Consider the following 23,829-nt stretch of genomic DNA (forward strand, 5'->3'; position numbering starts at 1 on the left):
CTGGAACTGGAAGAGAATGTTGCACATGTCAGCACTAGTTGACACTGGTCACTAATCAGTTTTCAAACTTCATACACACATGCCCTTTGTAATGTAAATTATTTGAGTTCAATGCTCTCATTTCTATATTCAAAGCCTCCTACTTCCAGTCCTGTGTCTTCCTCTTGCTCTTTGTGACTTTGTCTTTTTCTGTTAAGTCTCCCCCACGTTCCCCAACACTCCTCACCCATTCTCGCTTCTTTGTGCTCTTTATGACTCCTTCTTTCCTCACATTGATCTTTTCCTTGATCTCCCCATCCAACCTCATTCATCCTCCCTCTCTATTTCCCTGCCTTCACCTACACCTCACCTAGGTGGTATAAAACCCTCCCAGGTACAGGTGTCTTATTAGATTCTTATAGGCCATCTCTCTGTGCTCCATTCCAATAAATCATTCACAAGCCCCGTGGCTACAATAGCCCACATCTGCATCTGAATAACAATATCGGCAGACAGCAACTAGTGATCTCATCCTTTGGGATCATTCTCAGTAGGGCACTAAGTGAGTTATTGTTTGCTCACCATGTACTACGGAATGTCTGGAAAACATCACAAGTGTTAAATACATTTTAAATTCATTGGTTTACTGTGTAGCCCCGAACTCAAGAGTTCTGCCAAAGGAGTTACCAAGACAATATAGTAATGAGCTGTCATTACAAAAAAACTGTGGATTTAATGACAGCTAGTATCACTATGGAGAAAGGCTTTTATTATTATTTATTTATTTATTTTTTAATATCTCATATGCACAAGGATACTGATTGTTTCATGTTATTCCACTGATCTGACAGTAGCTGGTGGGAGGCAAGAAGGACTATTAGCAAGTCAACATGGATTTAAACAATGAAAATTCAAAATTCTTATAAAATCAGCTTGCAAATGAAGAGGGAAATGTATTCAGCAGCTTTGTCGGACTTCAACAATACAAAATGTGTTCTGGTGAGAAACACTGAATGTAAACATAACTGTCTCTGCACAGGGTACCTTTACTAGGTGGAGTGGTTAAAATTGGATGCTGTACTGGGAGATGACAGAAATTTGCCAGTTGTCAGAGTTTTTTCTATTGTGGTGTACATATATTTATATTTATATTTATATTTATATTTATATAGATATATATACAAATTGAGAGGTTGTAATTCTTTCTGCTTCCTTATTCATTTTTACTAGCTTGTCTAACAAAATTAACAAGTCTGATTATTTACAGTCCATAGCTGGAATTGAGTTCTATTATTATTTATACTAAAATCAATATAATACATTTGTTTACTATTTCATACATTTAAGCATGCAACTTAAAGGTAGTTTAACCACATAAAATAACATGGAATTCACTTCAGTCAAAAAAGATAGCAGTCACCGAGATCTGCTAGGCTGGTTAGCTTTAGTGGAAGCTCTGCGGAAGTTCAGCAGTAGCACAACAGATGTCAGAAAGTCAAAAGGCTGTGACTCAGTTTTGACAAGGATATGTGGTCACTGCATTTTGCCTTTGTAGGGCAGTATGGCTAAGCAGCTGATTAGCTATATAGCCTGCAAACTTTTGCAGCATTTGCAAAAGGACGTTAGCAGCTTTTGGATATATTGACATGTGTCCATTGTTTGTAGAAGGAGGTATTGTCAAGACAGCTAATCTGGTCATAGTTTTAGCTCTTGTTGTCTCTGTTAGTTCAGATTATGAAACCATTACTTTTTTTCCTCTTTGTCAATAGATTGCTACTAGTATACAAAGAAGAAAAAAAGTATATTGTATAGATTGTTGAGGAAATTTACAGAGCAAATTTGCATTCTGTAGCAAAAATAAATGAGTAAATGAAAAAAAAAATAATTGTAAAGCCAATGCCAAAACACAGAAAGTACATCATTTGCTTGTTACTATTAACTACAAGTCTTTGTTTAATAACTAATGGAGTTTCTGTCTCTTCCCAGTGACAGAGCAATTATCCTGGAGAGGCCACTGCAGCTTAATAAATAATAAAGAGAACACAGTGCTAACAAGATAAGTGAATGGCTGAGCTGTGTCAACTTGATGTACTGACTTGGCAGTAGACACATCTATTTGAATTATGGAACATGCATTGCATACATTACAGGGCATGACTGATCTGTGTACCCCTCTAACTTGCCTTCAAACAAGTTGTTTTCTTTGCATGAAGACAAACTTGTCTTTCAGAGCTGCTTCATCAAAAATGCACTCTGAAGCAACATAAGGGGAAAAATGAGTGATGGGTTTTTAACTGCCATCAATATGGCAGATACAATTATTATTAGGTAAGAATCATTGAGTATTGAATTTGCAATTCACTCAGTTATACATACACACTTAAAAGAAAATGGCAAACAGGACCAGGAACAATAACACTACAGCTTGCAATATACCAAGCCTTTTTTTACAACAGCCTTTAATTACGCACACATCATAACTATTAACCGGAAACTATTTTTTAGCTTGTTATGGCTCAGTTTTGTCCTGTCTCAGCGCACTCATCAAACTCGCTACCAGCAGCAGCAGGCAGCTGAGAAAAAGCTCTCATAAACCCAATGTACACTTAGCACCAAACTTCAGACAGGCACAGAAATTTTTCTCAGGAGTTGGACGAGACCAAACCAGAGCTAAAAGCAGAGAGAATATTGGACTGTTCATTTTCTGTAACCTTAATAATGCAGTCAGCTAATGATATGCTAATCCTTGGCCTTGGATGTAGCTTACTACGCTAGGTAGAGACCTAATTCACCAGGCATGCCAGTTCTAGAAGCTCAGATTTTAGCAGATAAATAAGCTATTCAATACATTTTTACATCCTTGTTTTTGGTTTTGGAAAGACAAAAACGTCTCATGATGCTTAAAAGTCTTGGTATAGTGAGGATCTCCCTTACTGCAGCCCCATGCACCTAGCTTCAATATGTGGAGAAATCCAGAGCTATCCAGTAGGCTACTGTCTTGTACTGATATGCTTAGACATCATTGGACACCTGCTGTTTGCATTGGGCAAAGGGGTAGTGAAAGGTCAATTCAACCTACTATTACCAAAATGGAGGACTTTGTATTACAAATATTTTCCCTAACAACTTTTATGTGGATCACATGGATAACTGTCTCCAAAGCAGAGCTTGAACACTTCTAAAGAAAAGGGAAGCCATTTACTCAGCCTTAATACACACAAATCTGTTGTTGGCATGTGAGTGATCAAATTAAGAATATTTGAGATTCATTAATATTTTTACATTTAAAAGTAGGGATTGCATTCAAAAGTAGGAATTACATTCAAAAGCAGGAATTAAATTTATGTATAGTATAACTCATACAAAAAGCACCCTCATTTCTCTTTATTATTGTGTATGTCAATGGCTGTATCCATGAGTCAGGCAAAATGATTGTTTTAAAGCTCAGTCTCTAACAAATAGTTTCACTGCTTATATTAGAAATGCTTTCATTCAGAAGATGAGCACCCTTTGGCTGCTTCTATATTCATATTTTTACACCACAGTCAAGACACGTGCATATATGCACAGACACACACACACGCACACACCGTACTCATTTGTTGTATTGCATTTACTTGCCGGGGGCCACGGTGCTGGGTGATGAGTGTTTTTGTCAGGGCTGCTGAGGGGAGAGGCCAGGAGAGACGGCCTACCCCTGCAGAGAGAGACACTGGAAAGAAAACCCAAATATGACAAGGACACACACATGCACACACATTCTCGATTATTACACTCACTGTTAAAGACGAAATGTCCACTCATACACCATCTTCAGATGTGTTAGCAGTAGTAGAAACTGTTGACTAATATTTATTTTTGCTTGCCACAGTATTAAAGTAGAAATAAAACATCTCAATTTTACAAGACATGGCCATAAATACATGGGCAATCAAAGTATGTACCTGAACATTCCAGCATTAATCTGTGGCTACAACAGCCTCTTCTCTCAGTTTTTCATTAGATGTTAGAATGTGGCTGTGTGGATCTGCTCTCATTCAGACACAAGAGCATGTGTGAGGTCTGCCACTGATATTGGGTAATAATGTCCATCCAGGGTTGAGGGTGGATAGAGCTGAGGTCATTTCCTCAAACCACTTCTTTATGCTGCTGGCCTTGTGCACAGGGATGTTGTTATGCCAAAACAGGGAAGGACCAAACACAAACTTTTAACACAAAGCTAAAAGCACACTACTGTCCAAAATATCTCTGTTTAAGCAGCATTAAGAGTTATCTTAACTGGAACAAGGGGTCTACACAGAAAACATTTGATACATTTGGTACAAATATCAGTTTCTGGTAAGTCTTTTCATTCTTGAATCATATGTCTGACATAATGTGGCCTGATAGGACAGATATCTGACTGATTCCATCAAGGCTTGATTGCTTATGATCCACAAGTTTGGATGTGGCTAAACTCGTTGACATTATTTGCTTGTTTTCTTGATCTTGTATGATAAACTGAACATCTCTGGGTTTTGGACTGTTCATGGGACAAAAGATTTGTTTTTTGACCAAATGGTTAAACAATTAATTGAGAGGTTTAGGCATAACCAATGTGTTAACCGTTAATTGCAGCAAAAGTCTGAATTTCACTGATTAAGACTTGACTTGATCTTTAAGTCTCAATCATAATTTCTGAACCTTTAAAAAATTCTGTGGTTTTTATGTTTCAAGATTAAGTATTCAGTTGTGATCAGCTTTCAAATTTATCATTCCATAGCTGCCATCCATCAACTAGTGACAACCAAGATCTTTATCTTCTGAGAAAAACTTCAGTCCTGCACAGAAGCAGTTCAACAGAGCAGTCAGCCAAAACCACTGATAAAAAGGTTCCTTATTTGAAGAGAGATAAATCTTAAGCGCTGCTACCCTCTGCTGGCAGAGTTCCAGTCTCCAGGACCAAAATACATCAAAAGTAAATGGAAGCATATTTCTGTCCTAACTGCATGCTTAAGACTCCAGCATGGCTAACAAAGCCTATAACGGACTAAATGATTTTTACTGTAACAGCTTCACTGTCTCATTCTCCTGCTGTAATGCTTTCTCCTTCTCGCTCACTCCATTGTTCTTTTCTCAGTATCTAACTCCCTTCTGTCTCTGCTGAGCTGCCTGCTCGTTAATCTGGATATAGGATCATCTCTTCTACATTGCAATTTGCTTTCTCTCTGTTTCTCTCCTTACTCTCCTCCCTCCTCTATCGATATCCCTATCCTCTCCCTCTGAGATCAGTCATAAAACACAACTCGCTAGCTTGGGTTTTGGTGCCAAAATTGATACAAGACAAATTTAGATTTTTTTGCTGGGTGACAAAGCATTTGTAAGAGGACCAGCCTTAACTAGCCTGTGTGACCAATCCAAATAAGTCTAGGCATGACAGGAGACACTAAACAGTCTGATGGAATTCATTGTAGAGAGCTCTTTATTGCAGCAAATCGGTAAAAAGGCCACAGTAGTGTGTGTTTACTCTGATTGTAATGGAATCTCCTGTTTGAGCTAGACTATACCACACTACATGTTGACCACTTGAAGCACCTGCTTCATGGACTCCCTAAATCAACTACAAGCAGAATATGAAGAAAACAGCCATTTGGTCCACAAGATGGCAATGACTGGTATGGCAATGATGAATGACCAAAGCATCCTGAGAGAATGGGGCTGTGGGTGGTCCAAAGAAGCAACCTACCAAGACCTGTGAATCCTCAAGGGCAAAATGCAGCAGCAGCAACCAGATGCAAGCAGTCCACAGTACTACTGATCTCCCCATTGCAGCTGGTGCACATCATACCTTGCCCATCCGAAACCTTCTTGCAGTTTGACACTACTGGTAGAGCAAGCAAGAGCTGCATCAGCACCTGGACCAAATGGCGTACCCTATAGGGTGAACAAGAACTACCGCAGGCTCCTGAAGCTTTTGTGGAAGCTGATGGGCATTGCCTGGAAAACCCAAATCATCCCCTAAGTGTGGAACAAAGTGGTCACCATTTTCATAGTGAAGAAAAAAGACAACATCAGTCAACTCAGAGGCATCTGACAATATTCTTTATTCATCCCTAAATGGCTGGACCTTCCTAGTTGTCTTTCCAACATAGCACTGTTTGGAAGAAAGACCCTGAACCTTCCACTGTAATCCGTTAGCATGGGCTACAAATAGGAGAGGGCCAGGCTCATGTTTTAGCTGGGAGAATCACCTGTCCTCTCTGTCCAAAAAACCAAACCCCAAGTTCACACAGGACACAAGTGGAATGCTATCGAAACACCAGAACAGACAAGATTGCTGGGTTGCTGCAGCAGTTTGGATGTGAAACAGCACCTATTATGTGGCCCCAGGATAAGTTTAAAAATCAGAGGTGGGAGCGAACAGCAGCAAGGGAGCTGGAAAACCTGGAAGGCTGTGATCAACAGTGATGTTAGTCGGAAGATACGTGAAGGGTACCCCAAGCATGGCTGTGTTCCCTTATCAGGGTCACATGTGATAGTCTTCCCTGTGCCCGGAACCTGCACCTCTGGTATGGCTCAGAGAAGACTTGCCAACTCTATGACTCCCTGGGTATTTAAACATTACAACGACTCCCAGAATTTTTAAACATTATAATGACTACAATTTTTACACAAAAATATATTTTCTTACTAAACTATAAAATAAAAAAAAATATTATTATAGGAATATAACTGTATGCTGACAACAGTTTAATTTTATGGCTGTAGCCACTGGCTGTTTGATTAGGTGTATAAGCACAGCTTCACTGAAAAGAGAGGGAGTGTTGAACAGATGGAAGTTGTTAACTCTCCTTTTGATTCAAGTACTGAAGTTGCGTTTGTTTGCTGTGTTTTAAACTAGCTAGTACAAAATCAGATGAGCTGGACTGGTCAACTGTTACAAAGTGAGCAGACTGAGAGTAACAAGTCCATGAGTATGGACGTAATTATAAATATGGAAGTATGACTAATTCAGCATGGTCTTGCATGGCATGAAGTTAATTTATGGATTCTCCAGTGCTGGGGGGTTCTGGTGGTTGTGACAAATAATATTTTTTTTAAATTATACTTTCTGACAATCTTTCCTATCTTCTGTCCTATGATTTCTGTCAGATATGAGGACAAACATGCTGGAGTCAAATGTTACTTTGTCTGACAGCTGATGGATCTCAGTGGTAGAACGAAATAATACATATACACTTCTGTGAATATTATTATGTTTAACTGTCCCCAGCTCTCTTGTTACTTCCACACATTCCATTAGAGGCCCCAGTCATTTCCTTTTGTTTTCTTTTCCATGCAGGTAAGAGAAAAGTAAGATTATAATCAGGCTGAATAACTGAGAATAACTGAGAAACGTTTACTGAACTTTGTGTCATTTTACTCGATATTTTCTTCATCACATTATGTCTGCAGTAATATGTTCTGATAAACTGTGGGTAGTTGACTGCTCTCTATTTTGCAGCCCCTCAGTTGTAACAATGTGTCAACCAATTACTAATTACTGTCCTCTTGAATTATCCACTTAGCTGCTCCTATTCCACAGTCGTCTAGTTCTCCAAGTTGATGTGAATCTATGTGCTGCCACCCTCTCCCCCATTCATACAAACTATCCCATTAACGTGTGAAGACAGAAGTTTTCTAGATTGATGATGACCTTCTATAATTAAAAATCAACTCCAAATGCAGTTCATTCTTAGAACTTATTTAAGCTAAATCAATAGATTTAGCATTATTAAATTGATGGCTTGACAGTGTGATTATATATAGATACATATACATATTGTTCTTTGGTCTGAATCTTGAGCTCACCTTCTCATAGTACTCCACATTCTTCTCAGCCATGGAAATAAAGGCTGATTTGAGGTCAGTTCTCATGCTGTTTTGCCAGCGGGACCAGTCCCCCTTCAAGGCATTGTTAGCCACCTCCATCCGGTCTGCCAGACCATCCACCTCTTCCTGCAGCTGCCAGTCAAACACACAAAGCAATGAATGAATACTTAAGAAAACAAAAATCACAGTCTGACATCATGTTCATGAGATTTCACTGTTCATCATAAAAAAAAACAACTACATCTTCCTGTTCAGGTTGTGGTAAAGTTTAATTTATAAAAAATGTTACCCACTAGTAAAAAGAACAATTCTACACAGTGCAGCTTGTAATACTGCTTTTGGAAATCGGCAAACAAATTTAGCAGCCTCAGAAGTATTATAGAATTAGACAATATTAATAGTACATCTATCAACAATGTGTCATCAGACTACTACAATATAGACGTAACTGCCTAACATGAAGTGAAAACTATGCTAAAACAGTCTTTCTGAAATAAAGCAGTACATTACTAATATGAGAGATGGTCAAGGGGACATTGCAGTAGAAGATGAAAAAGATGAAGAGGAAGATGAAGATGATTACATGATGAACTGAATATGTTTTTTTTATTTATATATTTTTGGCATCATATTTAAACTCCAAATTCATTCATTAAGGCTTTATGATTTCAGGTCAAGAATAGATAGAGAGAGAACGCATACCGGTTAAAACAAATCAGTTCATATGTGGTTCTTGCATATGGACCACTGTTTATCAAGTTACAAATAAGTCTTGGCTATGTAATCCAGAGTAAAATCTAACTTCAAGACCAACAAGCCCAAAGTCAAGTCTTACACTTTGCATTTCAAGTCTTTATGTGCCCTTTAATGTACTCTTAACACAGTGAGAGCAAAAGTTAAATATAAAATGTGTATGTGGACCATTGCTACGTTTCACAGTATTTAGAGCCAAAGTTAGCTCGCTACATCCATTCCCAGGTTGGCATTACACCCAACTCAACAAAAATCACACTGGACCATACGAAGCATATACAAAACAATAAAAATATCACAAAAATTTCAGTGAAAAGCACCTGGTCACCCATGCCTCTGTGAGTAATCCCTTTTAAATGACTATGTGTAATGTGAGACGTTTCACTTGTAGTGATCACTGACTCCACATTTCCTCTCAGCTGTACATGGTGTTTTAGCCTTTTGCCCTTTTGTTTCAGAGCTAAAAGTACGGTGGCCATTGGACTGAAATTTATCAGGTGGGCAAAAACTAAATTCCAAATAAATGATAATGTTGCTCTTCATCTGAAGTGGAAGTAGGCAACTGTTTGTAGGCAACCTTTGTAAGGTTATATCATGCTTTTTCTGCTGCATCCCCAGTGGACATAAAAATCAATGAATACTGCTTTAAAAATAGTTTTAACTTGAGTTTAAAATGATCCCAAGCCAGCCATGGTGTTCTGTGGCTGAGGAGTTTCACATATTGATCCTCTGCACAGGGAAAGAAATCAGTACAAAATAGGTTTTATTAAAGGGTATCTGTAATTCCTCTCAGACACACTGAGTTACTGAACCAAACACCCTGAGAGGTTTCACTAGGTCACTGAGCATCACAGGAGCCTGCTTATTTGGTCATTTATGGACAAATCTAGCATGAGACAATTTAATAAAATTATGAAAAAGTGAAATATTTAGCGATGAGATCTTTTTTTGACTTCCAACCCAAAATCCTATCTGCATGATTATACTGTAGATCATCAGCAGACTTGATCAATGTAGAAAGTGCTTGCAATCCAAAAGCTGTAAATGTGAAAAGATGGCTGAATTTTAAAAATTATATGCAGCATAGAACAGGAAATAATGAGCTTAAATGCCTGTACATTTGTTTGGCAATCATGTTCATGTTCTATTTGAGTTAGTGTGTTTTTCCTTTTCCTCCATACAGAAGTTCAGTACACTGCAGATAACTAAGGAGGAAGCTGGGGAGTTAGAAATAAGCAGACATTATGTTTTTTGTAAGTTGTAAGTTGTAGTTCATAAATTATTGGCCTCTAAGCCACTTTAGAGCAGCATTATATAACTGTTGAAAAACTACTGTAGACAATAAAAGAAACACCCACCACATCAAGCAATCTTTGCTAAATGACTCATAAGTTCATTACACTAAACCAAAGTTATTATTAGGTACACCACCTACCACCATGTTTTAGCATAAATACATTTAACCTGAAACTGGGAAAGGACCTAAAGTTCATATAGTTTTACCCTATTCAAAGTGCAAACAACCGGTTGTTATCATGTTGCTGGATGAAGGTGGATTCACTGAGCCTGTGCAGGGATTAGCTGTCTAACATTTAGACTGACAATGGCATTTACTCAAGTACACACACACACAGACATACATGTGTGCACACAAACACACCATGGGGATCTCAGTGGCCTGCTTGTTACTGCAGTGATATCGATCCAGCCACCTTGTTAAGGCTATGGCTGAACAGCATCTAGCATCTGTGTGTGTGAACCATTACTTTTCGTCCTTGCAAAAGTTTCTGGTTGTAACATATGGGCCAAGGAGAGCATTACCTGATGTAAATCAGTGTCTAGAGTGTCAGAGCTACATAATTAGACAATGAAATAAAAAATGCCTTCAACACATAGTAATTCACTCAATGAATGTGAAAAGTAACACTAAAACTAAAAAGTTATTTACCTAGTATTAAACTGCACAGACTGTGCTGACTTGGCTGGCACTGACTTTTTCTCCAGAGTTTTACTGAGACCATTTAGAGGAACACTAGAATCACAGTTTAGATTAGGTGTTTGGAATATGTTGGTTGTGTGTTGCTGGGAAGCTTCTCAACAAGCCAACAAAATAATGTTCTACAGCCTGTAAACTGACATACTCTTACAATTAAAACATTATTTCTGACATATTTTTATCCTGATTCTTGATTTCATCAAATTAAACCAACTGAAGTTTTTAAATGCTAAAAAAAACATTCAAATGAGACAAACATCCAAAAGACTTTGGATAATAGTGGGATATGCTTTAATGAAACTGTGTGCTGCTAAATTAGGGCAACACTGCCTCCTCCTGGCTGTGTTGTGTCATAGAAACTCAATACTGACACAAGAGTTCAGTACTTTCTTTCCAATAAAGGTCAAGTAAATGTGTACAGAAGAGAAGAATTTTATTCTATGATGTTCAGATGTTCAGAAAGATTGTCATCATTTTGGTTAGTGCAGTTCTGAATTACTGCACACACCTCACCTTTCTGGATGACTGTTCGTATCTTTTCCAGTCTGTAATCCAGATCTGGCAGCAGAAGGAACTAAACAGCAATGCTATAAAGAAATATACTGCCACACACAGTGATGATAACAAAAGATGCTACATGTTTTGTGTTTCAGACAGTTCAGTCATGGTATGTGCCTTTCAGTTCAGACTGAACAGATGCCACAATCCAAACTGATCAGCTTCCCTCTGCTGTGTCTGAGTGTTCTTTGTGACACTGCCTCAGCCAAGCTGGCTTTTTGGGCCACATCTAAAAATATAACTCCATTCAGCTATTTGTTGGTCACATCAGAAAACATAGTGAGGGGGGAAAAGAATAAAGGCCTGCTAGCAACCTCCATAATGTTCATTAAGACATATTGTCACTCAAACTCAACCTGCTCCAGTCAAACTCATTTTAAAGTCAGCCTATCTCACGTGACATTTCCTATGTTAGGTTTTGGGCAATAGAAACCAAATGGACCAGTGAAGACCTCCAGTCTAGTTCAAAGACCCACAAGCCATTAAAAAAAGCCTTTGCTCCTTAAATTCCATTTTTGTATGTGTTTTTTTTCCCCCGAGATGCCTTTTCATGGATCATCATCCAAGTGTGTGGAAGGAAATTGTTTGTTGAAAGGTGTGGGAGGTGAGGGTGTGGGGGTCATCCGAATCTTTAGGAATCATCACACTCACTCTGTCAAGTAGTAAAGGAGATATAGTATCTCACTCTGGACCAAAGGGCTGAGCTGCAAGATGAACAGACTGAACATGGATATGGTGAGTGGGTAGGTTTGGATATTGAACCACAAGTTTTTTGATACCTACACAAATGTATCTGCATCACCAACCATGGAAAACCGTCAAATACTGAAAGTTGGAATCAGATGTCTGGCCAGATTATTAGTTTACTTATTCTGTGATCATTAAAAAAAGAAATAAATAAAATAATTTTTAAAAAAGAGTTCTTGTAGGACTACTTGTGCTTAAACAACCCGAAGCCATTGAAACATTTTGGTGAGTTAGCTTCAAACTCACCAAAATGTACAACAAATATACTTTTTTTTTTTTTTTTTTTCCATAATCAGTATATTTTTGACAGATCTAAAGTTCAGAATGTCCGATCAACACAGGTCTCATATCCTTGGAATACTAACACTCTCCTCTATGCATTCATAAACACACTGTATACTGATTATGATGTAGTGGAGGTTTGTTTTTTTTTTTTTCTTTTTTTTTAAATAAGTATTTCTGTTCTCCTCTGCCCAGAGGTAATAAGAAAATTGCATTTTTTTTTAATCTAGTAACACAGGTGGTCTTCCTGATTCCTCAAATGACAACTTCTTACAAATCAACATTTTCCCCACATACTAACTGAAAATGTATAACTCAAAGACAGCTTCTTTAAATAAAAGCTGAATGAAAGGTGTGTCAACAGAGGTAATCATTCAACTTTTTCCTTCTCATTACTCTGTGCTAAATCCGTGCAGAAGCAGATTTTGTTGCATTAGAAGCTGGAGGACCAATTCACACACAAACACACACACAGAACTAATTAAAGGAGAACTAGAATACAAGTCTGTGGGGGAATATCTCAGCCCTGTTTGTTAATTAAAATTTCACAGACAGAGTTTGATATCAGTTGGGAGACACCTGCACATTTACATACAGGTGACAAATTAAAAGAAAAACGAACAGAAAGTGTAAAGTAGGAAGGTGGCCACCATGTGCTGCCAGACCAGCTTCAGTGCACCTTGATACTTTTTCTACATGTCTCTGGGTCAGTGTAAAAATTTTCAAACCAGTCTGATGTTCAGCTAAACACTGGATGGGTTTCAGTAGGTGCCACACACGACTTAGCGTACATTTCCCGAGTGGATCATAATGAGACTGAGGGATCCCATTAATAAGAATGTAGTGACTCCAGTCCAACTTAGTGGCGGTAATGCACCTCTAAGCTGGTTTGTCAATGGCCATTAAACACTAAGAAGAAGAAGCAGAGTGAAGCCGCACAGTAATCAGCAGGACAGCTGAGTGACACATCCTGTTTTTATTTTTCACAATAACCATTCAACTAAACTTTTCTTCTTGAGAAAAACTGTAAAAATGTTATTTACGACCAACAGACCCCTGTAAATAACAAACACAAAATACAAAGGCATAAATCAGTAGCCTTCTCAAAAAGTGCAGTAAGAATGGAAAATGTAAACTAACTGTAAACATCAAGTATCAGTCAAAATTAAATATTGATCTGCCTTGTCTACATTTTTTGGTTCACCCCTTTGGTTGGCTTAAAATCAGAAATAATGCTATATTGATGCAGTTTTGGTTTTCTCTGAGTCTACACCTCCCATCTCTCTTCTCGCTGTTGCCCCAGAAAGCACATGAATTTTCAAGTAAACAAACACAACAAACCCCATGCACAAGTTGCCCCTCCCTCGACTGAGATTTGATCTCCTTCATGTTGCCGGCTATGGTTCTGCTGTAAATTGCACACAGATTGTCAGATACTAGTGGCTTCGTTAGTTTGTGTATAATCAAACATAATATTATGTTAATCATGTTGTCATATTGTATATTACAAATGCAATACAAGTTGAATTTAGCACCATGATGTTTTTGACACAGGTTGCTGATGAAGGCTGCTTTTTAACTGCCAAAAACAGTCCTTTAAAAGATATTATTATTAGATTTTATAAAGATACATAAGCAAGAGTGATATTTTGTGACTGCGGAGGCTATAGCATATGATTCACATAATTTTCATACTCAGAGACCACTCCCATCAGGACAGAAATGTTTGATCATAGAATAAAGGTGATCACTCAGAACAATTCCTTATTGGTTTTGAGTGACCTTTCCCTCTGAGGGGACAAGTAGACCCAAACCATGCCTGTAAAATGCCCCCCACACACAGAACAGAGCCATCCCCTCACTAAAGGGGTCAAGTATTCAGACCTCTATTGTTCTCTTGGTGTTCGCCACAAATGTAGTGAAGGATGACTCATCTCAGCATATCACATGTTCCCACATCTCTTTAGAGTAGTGCCTAAAGTTTTTGCACCTCTGAACACTCAAATATGCATGTGTCTTTGGAATGAGGGGTTTATGCACTGCAACCCTACTATAATATCCCTTTCTATGTAACTGTCGACAGATTGCTCTTGCTGACACAGTCAAATCATATCCTGCACTGACATTCTCAGCCACCTGAGGAAGAGTTGTTTTTCCTTACACTTCGCACTAATGCTCAAGCGTCAGTCATCAAATATGTACTGGTGACCATGATTTCCGACCCTAATTACTGATGTCTTCCCATATATCTAAATGCAAATGCAAACTTTAGACATAGTTCCTATTGAAACACTAGCCAGCTGAGCAGTGACTGAAGCTCCTGTCATCTGTGCCCCAACAGTGAACCCCCTTTCAAAGTCACCTAGATCTTTTCCTCTTGCCATCTTGATACAAAATCAGAGTCCACTGTCCCTGCTCGGTATTTTTTTAAACATGCCACAAAGCATGATTGAATGTTATTTGCTTAACTCTGTTTGAAGGCCTCCGTATTCGTTATGCCTCTCCAATCATTCCTTTTAATTCCTTTTTAATTTATCACCTGTGCAAACACACTCACAAACCCATAAAGGATATTCACAAAGATGCAAACATGCAATTTAAGTAAAGTGTGTAAAAATAGCTCTGTCCTTTGCTTGCCTACCTTTGTGTCTTTGTTCTTTGTCTCCTGACATTTTGAAGCGAGCTGTCGTCTAAAAAGGATATGGGAATTTTCATTACGCCACGATTAGCTGCTGGGCTTACAGTGTAAAATAATATTGACAGCTCCTACTATCACTGAATGAGGACTGACTTCCAGTTGACAAGCCTGGATATCTAGATAATCCTCCCAGGAAGTCCTTTTTCCTCCCAATATGAGCTGAGGGTGGCCCTGTGGGAGAGGCCCCACTCCATGCCTCACTTTATTACACCTAATCTCTGGGAGGATGACTGGAGGACACACAAACACATCAGCTGGGGGATGGAGGGAGGGAGGAGGGGAGCGTGTGCGTGTGGGTGTAAAATCATACTTACTGCTTCTTGGTCAACTTTTTTGGATGCCAGGGCCTCGTTCTTGGCTTCAAACTCAGCTTGGATGTTGTCTCTACGTCTCAGCACAGCCTAGGACAGACCAGTAAAGTGTTACTTTTAATAAAACTTGCTCAAAGTCTTATTTTTTCCAGTAATAACAAATTGTCAGTGGGCCCATTTCCTTGCATAATCTATCTAGGAATATTGTTAATTTACACAAACAGCTGTCAAAGGCATCCAAACATCTCTTTCGATGGTGCCAGACAGGAACTGATTTAAGAGGAAATGACTAACTGAGCTATATGTTGTTTCCCAACCCAATTTCTTGGAAATTTTCAATTACATCAATCAGTATGTGGCTATATGCTTGGACCCAGCTCACGGGCTAGGGGGCATGGTTGTATACATCAAAAACAGTGTTCAGCAGATAATAACATCAATCAAAGCATGTAGACAGTGACATAATGAAAAAACAAGAAGACAACATAACCTGCAACTTACATCCTTTTTGACAACACAGGGCCAGGAAATAAATGGAAAGTTAGGTACTAAAAGTTTATTTTTTTTACACATTTCTGTGTAAATAGAACAGTTTTCACTGTTTACGTTTCTACCACATCTAATGGATTAGTAAAATTACACCAATAAGAGGGTGTGGCTTTGTTGGAGACAATGCATTTTTTGCACATGATGAAACAACCACACAATCATCAGTGTTGTTTGTAATGTAATGTGCGTCAGGCAGGACAAATCTGCAAGGAGACTAATGACACCAAAGCACCTGTCTCAAAAGTAAAAAAAAACAAACCACAAATTCTGTTTATCTCACATTTTCCAACTACTCTCATGGTGTTGCACCGGGGATGTCAATATCAGTCAATCGGGCAGTTACTCCAGTCCAAACTGAAATATCTCAACATCTCATGAATAGATTGGCTCAAAAAAATTGCATCCTGATGATTTTGGTGTTCCCCGACCTTTCACCAGCAGGCCAAAACTTTCATTGAAACATGTCTATGGATTGACACCAATTCACTCATGTTCCCCTCGGGATGAATTGTAATCACTTTGGTTTTCTGTTCATTTTTTCATCTAGCACCATCATCAGATCAGCATTTCAGTTTGTCAGATACTTTGGTTTAAGCCAAAAACCAAAAACCTACAAAACTAACGGCACACACATCAGTCTCATCTGTACATTTTGTACACTATAGTACTGTATTGTAGTGATGCCTGGGAAATGTTATGGATGGTGATCATGGTAAAAACTCTAACTAATAAACATCAGCATGTTTACAAAATCACTGTGAGAATGCAGTTTAAAAATAATTAAGAACACAGAAAATTAAAAAAAACAAAACAAAACATGGAAATCAGCATTAGAGTTAAAACAAGTACAACACAGTGGAAAGAAAAAGAATAAAAACATCCCATGCTGTAGAAAAATATATGCCAATACGAAAAACAGTAAAGTACTCTATGTAAACTGTTTCATTTCTATTTTTTTTTTGTGGGGCAAACAAGACCATTTCTTTCAGAGTAAATATTATTAATGTCTTTATTTAGTCTTGTTTTTTCTAGTACCTCACTGCTGAGTATGTGGGTTAATATATAAGATCCAGTGGATCTGTTAATATACTACAATAGTAATTTGCAAAGTAATCTAACAATGACATTAATTGATAGTTATATTTACAGTTATGCTGAAAACTATAGTAATAGTTTTGCAATCTATGTTGAACCCAAAGTTCTGTGGTCTGCCAATCTTTATTGGACCCTCAAGTAAAGAGACTCGCCTGTTAAACAACTATCCCCATACTGTATCTTTGTTTATCTTTGGACAAGTCAGTTGTGCAAAAAATAGTTTAGCTTAATGGATCTTCATTCATTACTGTGGTGATCTCAGGTTCTCAGCTAGAAGACAATAATACTCTCTCACACAATAAATAAACTAAACATCTATAGACTGTAAGTCTCCTGTCTATACCATTGTGAGGTGGATTTCAGATGGGAGCAGCTCACCTTCAGAGTCTCAGCACAGAGGACATACTCATGCAGGGCAGGGACTAGGTCCTCAGACAAATGGTGGATCTGCTCTTCTGTTTCCTTACTGCACCGCTCCACACAGCTGGCCACACCCTTCAGCGGTTCTGTGAGATCCTCCTCTAACCCCGCCCATTGTGTGCACGTGGGGCCATGCTGCTTCAGCTCATCCAGATACTCTGAAAGCACGGAGGGCACATTTTAACACATCATTATCATTATTATTATTATTATTATTATTATTATTATTATTTAAGGATCAAAAATCCATTCAGCAGAACTGTATATCATTTCTATTTCCTTGCATTCTTCCTCATAAAAACCTGGCAGGTTTGCAGGGGCTTTAAAAGCCTCTGGACTGGAGCCGTGACCGAAGAGCTGCTGAAGTAGGTGAACGAGTTGAAATGGTAGCGGGAGTGTGAAGTAATAAAAGAATGGATGACTTCTTCCAAATCTTTAGGCTGAAGGAAGAGAATGATTTTTGCAGTGTTCTTTAGTTGGATAAAGCCAGACTGGACCAAAGATTTCACATAAGCTCCAAATTTTGATTGAAATCAAAACATGTTGGACAAGCAAACCAACTGAACTTGAGTGTTTATGGGGTCAATAGGCAGTGTGTACAGAGATGACAGGACTGAACTAAGAATGGCTGATGTCATAAAATGTCACTATTGACGGAGACACAGAAAGATCAAGAACATTTAAAAAGGATGAAATTATGGATGGATGGAAAAAAACCCAATAATGACAATAAATGAAAATAAATCTATAAATGTAGAGTGTTGTCGCGACGAGAGCAAGGACTTGGACCCAAACGCACGACCCACCGACGAAATCAAAAATAATAGTTTTTATTCTAACAAAGTACCAACAGAAAATCACTCACAGAGGAAATGGCTTACTGCAATAATAAGAAAAAAAAAATCACTCCTACGAGGAAAAAGCTGACTTTAGTTGTAAGGCAACAGAAAATCACTCTTACGAGGAAAAAGGCTAAATAGCCAACTTGGCAAAGTAACAAAACAATTCTGAATTAACAATAGCAAGGACCAAAAGAAAGTATCAACGAAATACAAGACCTGACTTGATAAGGATTTTAACATGGAATAACGCTGGTTCTCTGACGATATGACAAGAGACAAGACATGAGACAAGAACAAACTGACAAAGAACAAAGGGAGACACAGACAATATATACATTCGGTAATAGGGAACAGGTGACACCAATTAGGGCGGGGCAGACGATCACAGATGGTGGGAAACAAGACAAAGACAGGAAGTGGAACAAGACAAGATATACAAGGGCAATGACTTCAGAATAAAACAGGATCTATGAATAGAACTTAAGAAACTAAACAAGACTCTGAAAATGTCCACAAAAGAATTCTAAACATAACAAAAAGGGTTCAGAAAAAAGCCCCCTTAGGGGCTAATCATGACAAGTGTTCAGTTCAAGCTTTTCTCATTTCTTTCAAAACAACACTGCAAACATTGTTTTTCCTCCATAAAAATTGTATTTTTACTATTTCAAATATTTTTATTCTTTTATTATTTCTTTTTTTTCTTCTTCTTTTTCTTGTTTTCCTCAACTGAATTATTATTGATTATGATGAGTGCACCATTTGTTCATCTCCCTCACTGCGATATAAAAAACTGGAAAAAGGATAATGACTGTGATGGAAATATTGTACATGAAGCAATATAAAACAGGATGTAAATTCAGAAACTTCAGAAATGAGTAAGTGTCAAGATTTTATTAAAAAATTCATACAACTTACTTAGTTTCTCTATATCCAGTGTGACATCCAAAACAGTATTTATGATATGCTTTCTAACTCAGACTATAACTTCTGCAAATAACCTCCATAATGTGAGTGTTGCAGTACCTCTCTGTTCCTTGATGATCCTCTGGGTAACTTTGTCAACAGAGCAGATCTTGTTGCTGAAATCCTCCACATACTCCTGCATCACATTGAACTCCTCCGGTCGGCTTTTCAGGCCTCGCACTGAGTTGGCCACTGCCCTCACTGTCTCTCCCACCCTGCTTAGGAATCCTGGACCCTGTTTCTTGTGAGGCGTCAGCTCCTGCAGGAGGTTGTACCACAGGACTTCAAAAACTGTTCCAGTGCTGAAACAGTTGAACCGTTAATACTAATAAAGTTGAATGAAGAGAGAATTTGCAATGACCTGCAACTAAAAACAAACACCAGCTCAAACGTCCCGCAGGCTTGATTTAACAGCATAACCATTATAGGAATAGCTCAAAATCTTAGAAAATAAATTTTTCTTTCTTTCTGAGAGAGACGGAAATTAACCTCTGTGTGTTAAGTACAGAGCTGAAGTCAGGACGTGGTTAGCCTAGCCTAGCATAAAGACTGGAAGTAGGGGGAAACAGCTAGCCTGGCTCTTTCCAAATTTCAACAATGCACCTACCAACACCTTTAAAACTCAGTAATTAACATGTTGTATCTCATTTATTTCATCTGTATAAAAACAGAAATGTAAAGACACAATTTGTAGTCACAGTAGCAGTCAAGTGCTAGAACTATTTCTTGAAGAGCTACTTCCTATTTTTAGTGGGGTATAGGGTGTTAAATTGTGTGGTGGTGGTGTGTAGCCACTGTGGCTGATATGGCTGTACTCTGTAGAGGACGTACTACACAAAGCACTACACATACCCCCTGAATTCTTGATGTGAAAATTAGGGCATTTTGGTCGGTCCTCATTTTTTGACACACCTTCAAAAGGCTGTTTGAGAATTAAGATGTGGTTTCAAGGCTCAGATTAAAATTAGGTTAGATTTAGAGTAAGTACTGGGATTAGGCATTTAGCTGTTACGATAAAGGTTAGGGAAAGGGGCTAGGGGATGCATTATGTCAATGCAAAAGCAGAAGTACAAGTTTGTTTTTCTGTGCGTGTGTGACCTGTGCAGTGAGGAAGACTTTGAAGTGCTGGCTGTAGGACAGGAAGGGATGCTCAGAGATCTTGTTGAGGAAACGGTCCAGCGCTTTCCTCCTGGTCTCGATGAAGTCATCGTTGAAGCGCTCCACCATGCCTTTCATCACAAACTTCTCCGGGAGCGGCTGAGGAAAGACCACAAAAAAAATCAGATTTTTTATCCTTTTATATTTCTTTTTTCTAATCCTTATTTTTCATACTAGTCCTTTAACACAATTTTAAGAGCAAACCACTCCATATTTCTCTATACAAACTACTTTATGTGCCAAAAAAAACCATTGAATACTTGTATCAGGAAAGACAATGCTCATGTAAAATTAAGATATATTAAGCCAAAGAAAAACCTTATTTTCCTTATCTTCGAAGAGAGTTAAGGTTTTTATTGTCTTTCAGTTATAGAAAAACTTACAGCTTTAATCAGAATTATTACAAAGAACCACTTTAACTATTTGTCCAGCAATATAATCTCACAGTCAGCATAATAACACTAATAAACCATTTTTCTTGGTGATCAGCCAAGAGTGTTTGTAATACGAAAATTAAGTTTGGGAAGGAATTAACTTAAACTCAGATTCATTAGGGATGTTAGCGAAAACAAAGGCAACAACTACCTAAAACACTTATAACTATCACTACTAACAAAGAATGACCAAAGAAAGACAATAAAATGCTAATTACACATACAATGGTGGTACTTTGAAGGGATAGAAGAATGCAGAATCAGAGTGACAAAGTGAAATAAAGGTAGTGACTGTCACTGGAAGCAGCTGATAAAAGCCGTGAAAAATGCATAATCACATTTGAATAAAGAAGGAAATTGTGATATCTGAATTCACCTGCTTAGCAGAGAAGAAGTGCACTATGTGTGTGTCTGTGAAATGCACTTTGAAATCTTCCCTGCAAACTCTACTACTTAAAAAGACACCATGAATTAAGTGTGGACAGAAGGTGGCCCAGTATAGAGAAAGAGTCCTGCGTAAGACCCAACAAAAACAGCCTGACTGGTAACAAACTACCCAGAATACTAAAAAAAGATCCAATGAGACACTGCTTTTGGCTTGTAACACACAAGTTCACTGCACTTCACTTGTGTAAAAGCATTTCATCTAACCTCAACTAAGTTACTCCTGCTCTCACAATGAGTAGTTACAAATCAGCTGACTGTCTCTGCTTTTTTAAATAATAATAATAATTTTTAAGTAATAATAATTCAGAAAACAACTACAGTTTCAGTTCTCTACATGTTGATTTCCATGCTGCATGAAATAAATGAAAAACCAAAGGAATTCTGGATGGTAAGAAAATCAAAAAATCCACTGAGATCTTTGGAAAATGGCTGATGGTAATATGAAGCATGTGTGGTAAATCAAACATCCAAAACTCTGGTTTGGTCTGAGAGGACTCTGAAGCAGCCCACAGATGTATTAAGCAGATGATGTGGTGTGCTAATACATACGTGGACAATGAGGGTCGGGTGGTTTTCTTCCAGTCTGCTTCGGAGCCACAGGAAATCCTGGTAGCGCCGGCGTACCTCATATTCGCTGGAGTCGAACTCACTCCGTGTGGTCTATAGAAAGAAGTTGCAAATTAGTACAGAGCCACCATGCAGTTTTAATTACATCTCACAAAGCCAAGTCAGATCAACTTTATTTATATATTGTTAAATCGTAACAGAAGTTTTCCCAATTTTCATCGAGAGCAAGTCTAGACCATACACTTTATAATATTTACAGAGACCCAACCATTCCCACCACGAGCAAGCACTTGGCAACAGTGGCAAAGAAAAACTCCCTTTTAAGATGAAGAAACCTCAGGCCAAACCAGACTCAGGGTAGGTGGCCATCCGTCTCAACCAGTTGGGTTGGGAGAGAAGATAAAGAGATGAGAACAATAACAATAATAATTGTAGTTTCAGGTGTAGGGAAGAAATATGAGGGAAGCAAGAGGCTCAAAAGAGTCAGAGTGTTGCATGTCAAGCCTCCCACTTTATCTACAAGACTCATGTCATCATCTGCGATGTGGAAACTTCAGATTTCCAAAGAAATAAGACATGTTTCCAGGTCCTAGTTCAGTGATAAAGACAGACCTCATCTTTTCTGCGGCTGTTGACAGCCAGCTGAAGTAGTGATTATAAAAGGCACGGCAGTATAGAAAGCAGTGCCACAGTCTGCTTTGGTACTTGGACAGTACTTCAACCAACCTGACCAGCATTTGGCACTATCCTTATGTGAGGTGATGTGAGACTTTGATTTTTAGTGCCATAACTGTTTGTTGCCTAAACTGTAGCTTTTAAAAAAGCTTATTCTAATTTTGCATTCCAAAAGCATCTATCTTCCCACAGACTGTTTCTGTCTGACCTCCATCTCCTGCTGTTCGCAACAAGTTACAACACCTCTCCAGCTGCCTAAACATTAGCATAGAAATGAGTCATTTCCTCACGTAAAAAAGTTGATAAAATTATGCTTTTACTCTTAGCCATTCAAGTAAGACCAAATATGTCACTTGTAGAATTTTCAGTCAGTTAGCACTGGCCTTCTACTCTGTGATGCTTGATGAATAACGTCATATTACTATGCTGCAAGCATACAGATATGTATGACCCCCTCACCTTGGTCAAGACCCTGTACATGATGAAGGTCTCGATGGCAGTGACATGGCTCTCTGGGTTGTCAACGGTGATGAAGATGTCTTTGGTGTTAGCATCCTGATCTTCTTCCTCATCGTCCTCCAGTCTGTACTGGTTGACCAAGGAGCTGGGAGAGTTGAGCATGGGGCTTCCATCTGCCAGAGATGTGTTCTAGACCAATGAGACAGTGTTATTGTTAGCCCACACTGATGTTTACAACAAACAAATTCCTAAAGTTTTGTTGCTTTTCATGTTAACGACAACATTATGCATTCATGGAGACACTGATTATTCCCATTTGTACTTTTTGCAAGGAGCCCATCTTCTTCAAACAACTACACAGACGAAGTTCATTAATGCAAAATATGTACATTTTATTACATCCTCACAGCTTGGTATAAGACAAAAAAGTGAAAAAAAAAAAACAAAAAAAAGTGTTGAGAGCTTCACTGTTTAGCAGACCAGGGACTGCAAAAACAATAACTTAATTTAATCAAATTTCTCTTTTTCCCCTTCATTTCTGACAGGACATAAAGGACAAAGTACAAGATGTGATCATTGTTTCTAAGAGTAGCTCAGAGCTGTTTTTGAGGTCTGTACGAAACACTAGTGACCCTACAGCGTGACTGTATTCTACGGTGTGACTGTCTTTTTGTGACTATAATGCACTGTAATCGCATAATTTCATAAACCTTCTAAACAGCACAGTTAATATTTGCACAAGCTTAGCTTAACTTAAAACCCCACTGCTGGAGGCAATTGGATTGTCTGGTTATGATAATATGACAATATGAAAATACAGATGACTGCCCAACCTCATATACTTGCCAGAGTGCTTTGACAAGTACAAATGGGCTTCACCTCATCTGCTATGCCAAAACACCATCAGAGCAAGCTCCATTAAATTTCTAAAACCTTTAACTGCAGTGTCACTGTACCTGTATTTCCTCTCTCTTAAAAATGTATCTAGGGTGCAAAATTTCAATCCCATAAATTGCCAAGAACAATAACAATACGCCCAGTTACT

At 38.3% G+C, this 23,829-nt stretch overlaps 1 protein-coding gene across 1 annotated transcript in view; it reads right to left on the reverse strand.

The window, feature by feature from the left end:
- The window catches only part of snx7 (sorting nexin 7), a 39,640-nt gene that overhangs the window by 9,596 nt on the left and 6,215 nt on the right, over window positions 1-23,829 (reverse strand). The window contains exons 2-8 of the mRNA XM_041065524.1: window positions 22,785-22,973; window positions 21,633-21,743; window positions 20,143-20,301; window positions 19,105-19,303; window positions 17,198-17,397; window positions 15,179-15,265; window positions 7,810-7,962 (exon numbers count right to left, since the gene is read on the reverse strand). Coding sequence (XP_040921458.1) covers window positions 7,810-7,962; window positions 15,179-15,265; window positions 17,198-17,397; window positions 19,105-19,303; window positions 20,143-20,301; window positions 21,633-21,743; window positions 22,785-22,973 — 1,098 coding nt within the window. The remainder of the gene's footprint in view (window positions 1-7,809; window positions 7,963-15,178; window positions 15,266-17,197; window positions 17,398-19,104; window positions 19,304-20,142; window positions 20,302-21,632; window positions 21,744-22,784; window positions 22,974-23,829) is intronic.

Source organism: Toxotes jaculatrix, chromosome 20, assembly GCF_017976425.1.
Source record: "Toxotes jaculatrix isolate fToxJac2 chromosome 20, fToxJac2.pri, whole genome shotgun sequence".
Taxonomy (NCBI): domain Eukaryota; kingdom Metazoa; phylum Chordata; class Actinopteri; family Toxotidae; genus Toxotes; species Toxotes jaculatrix.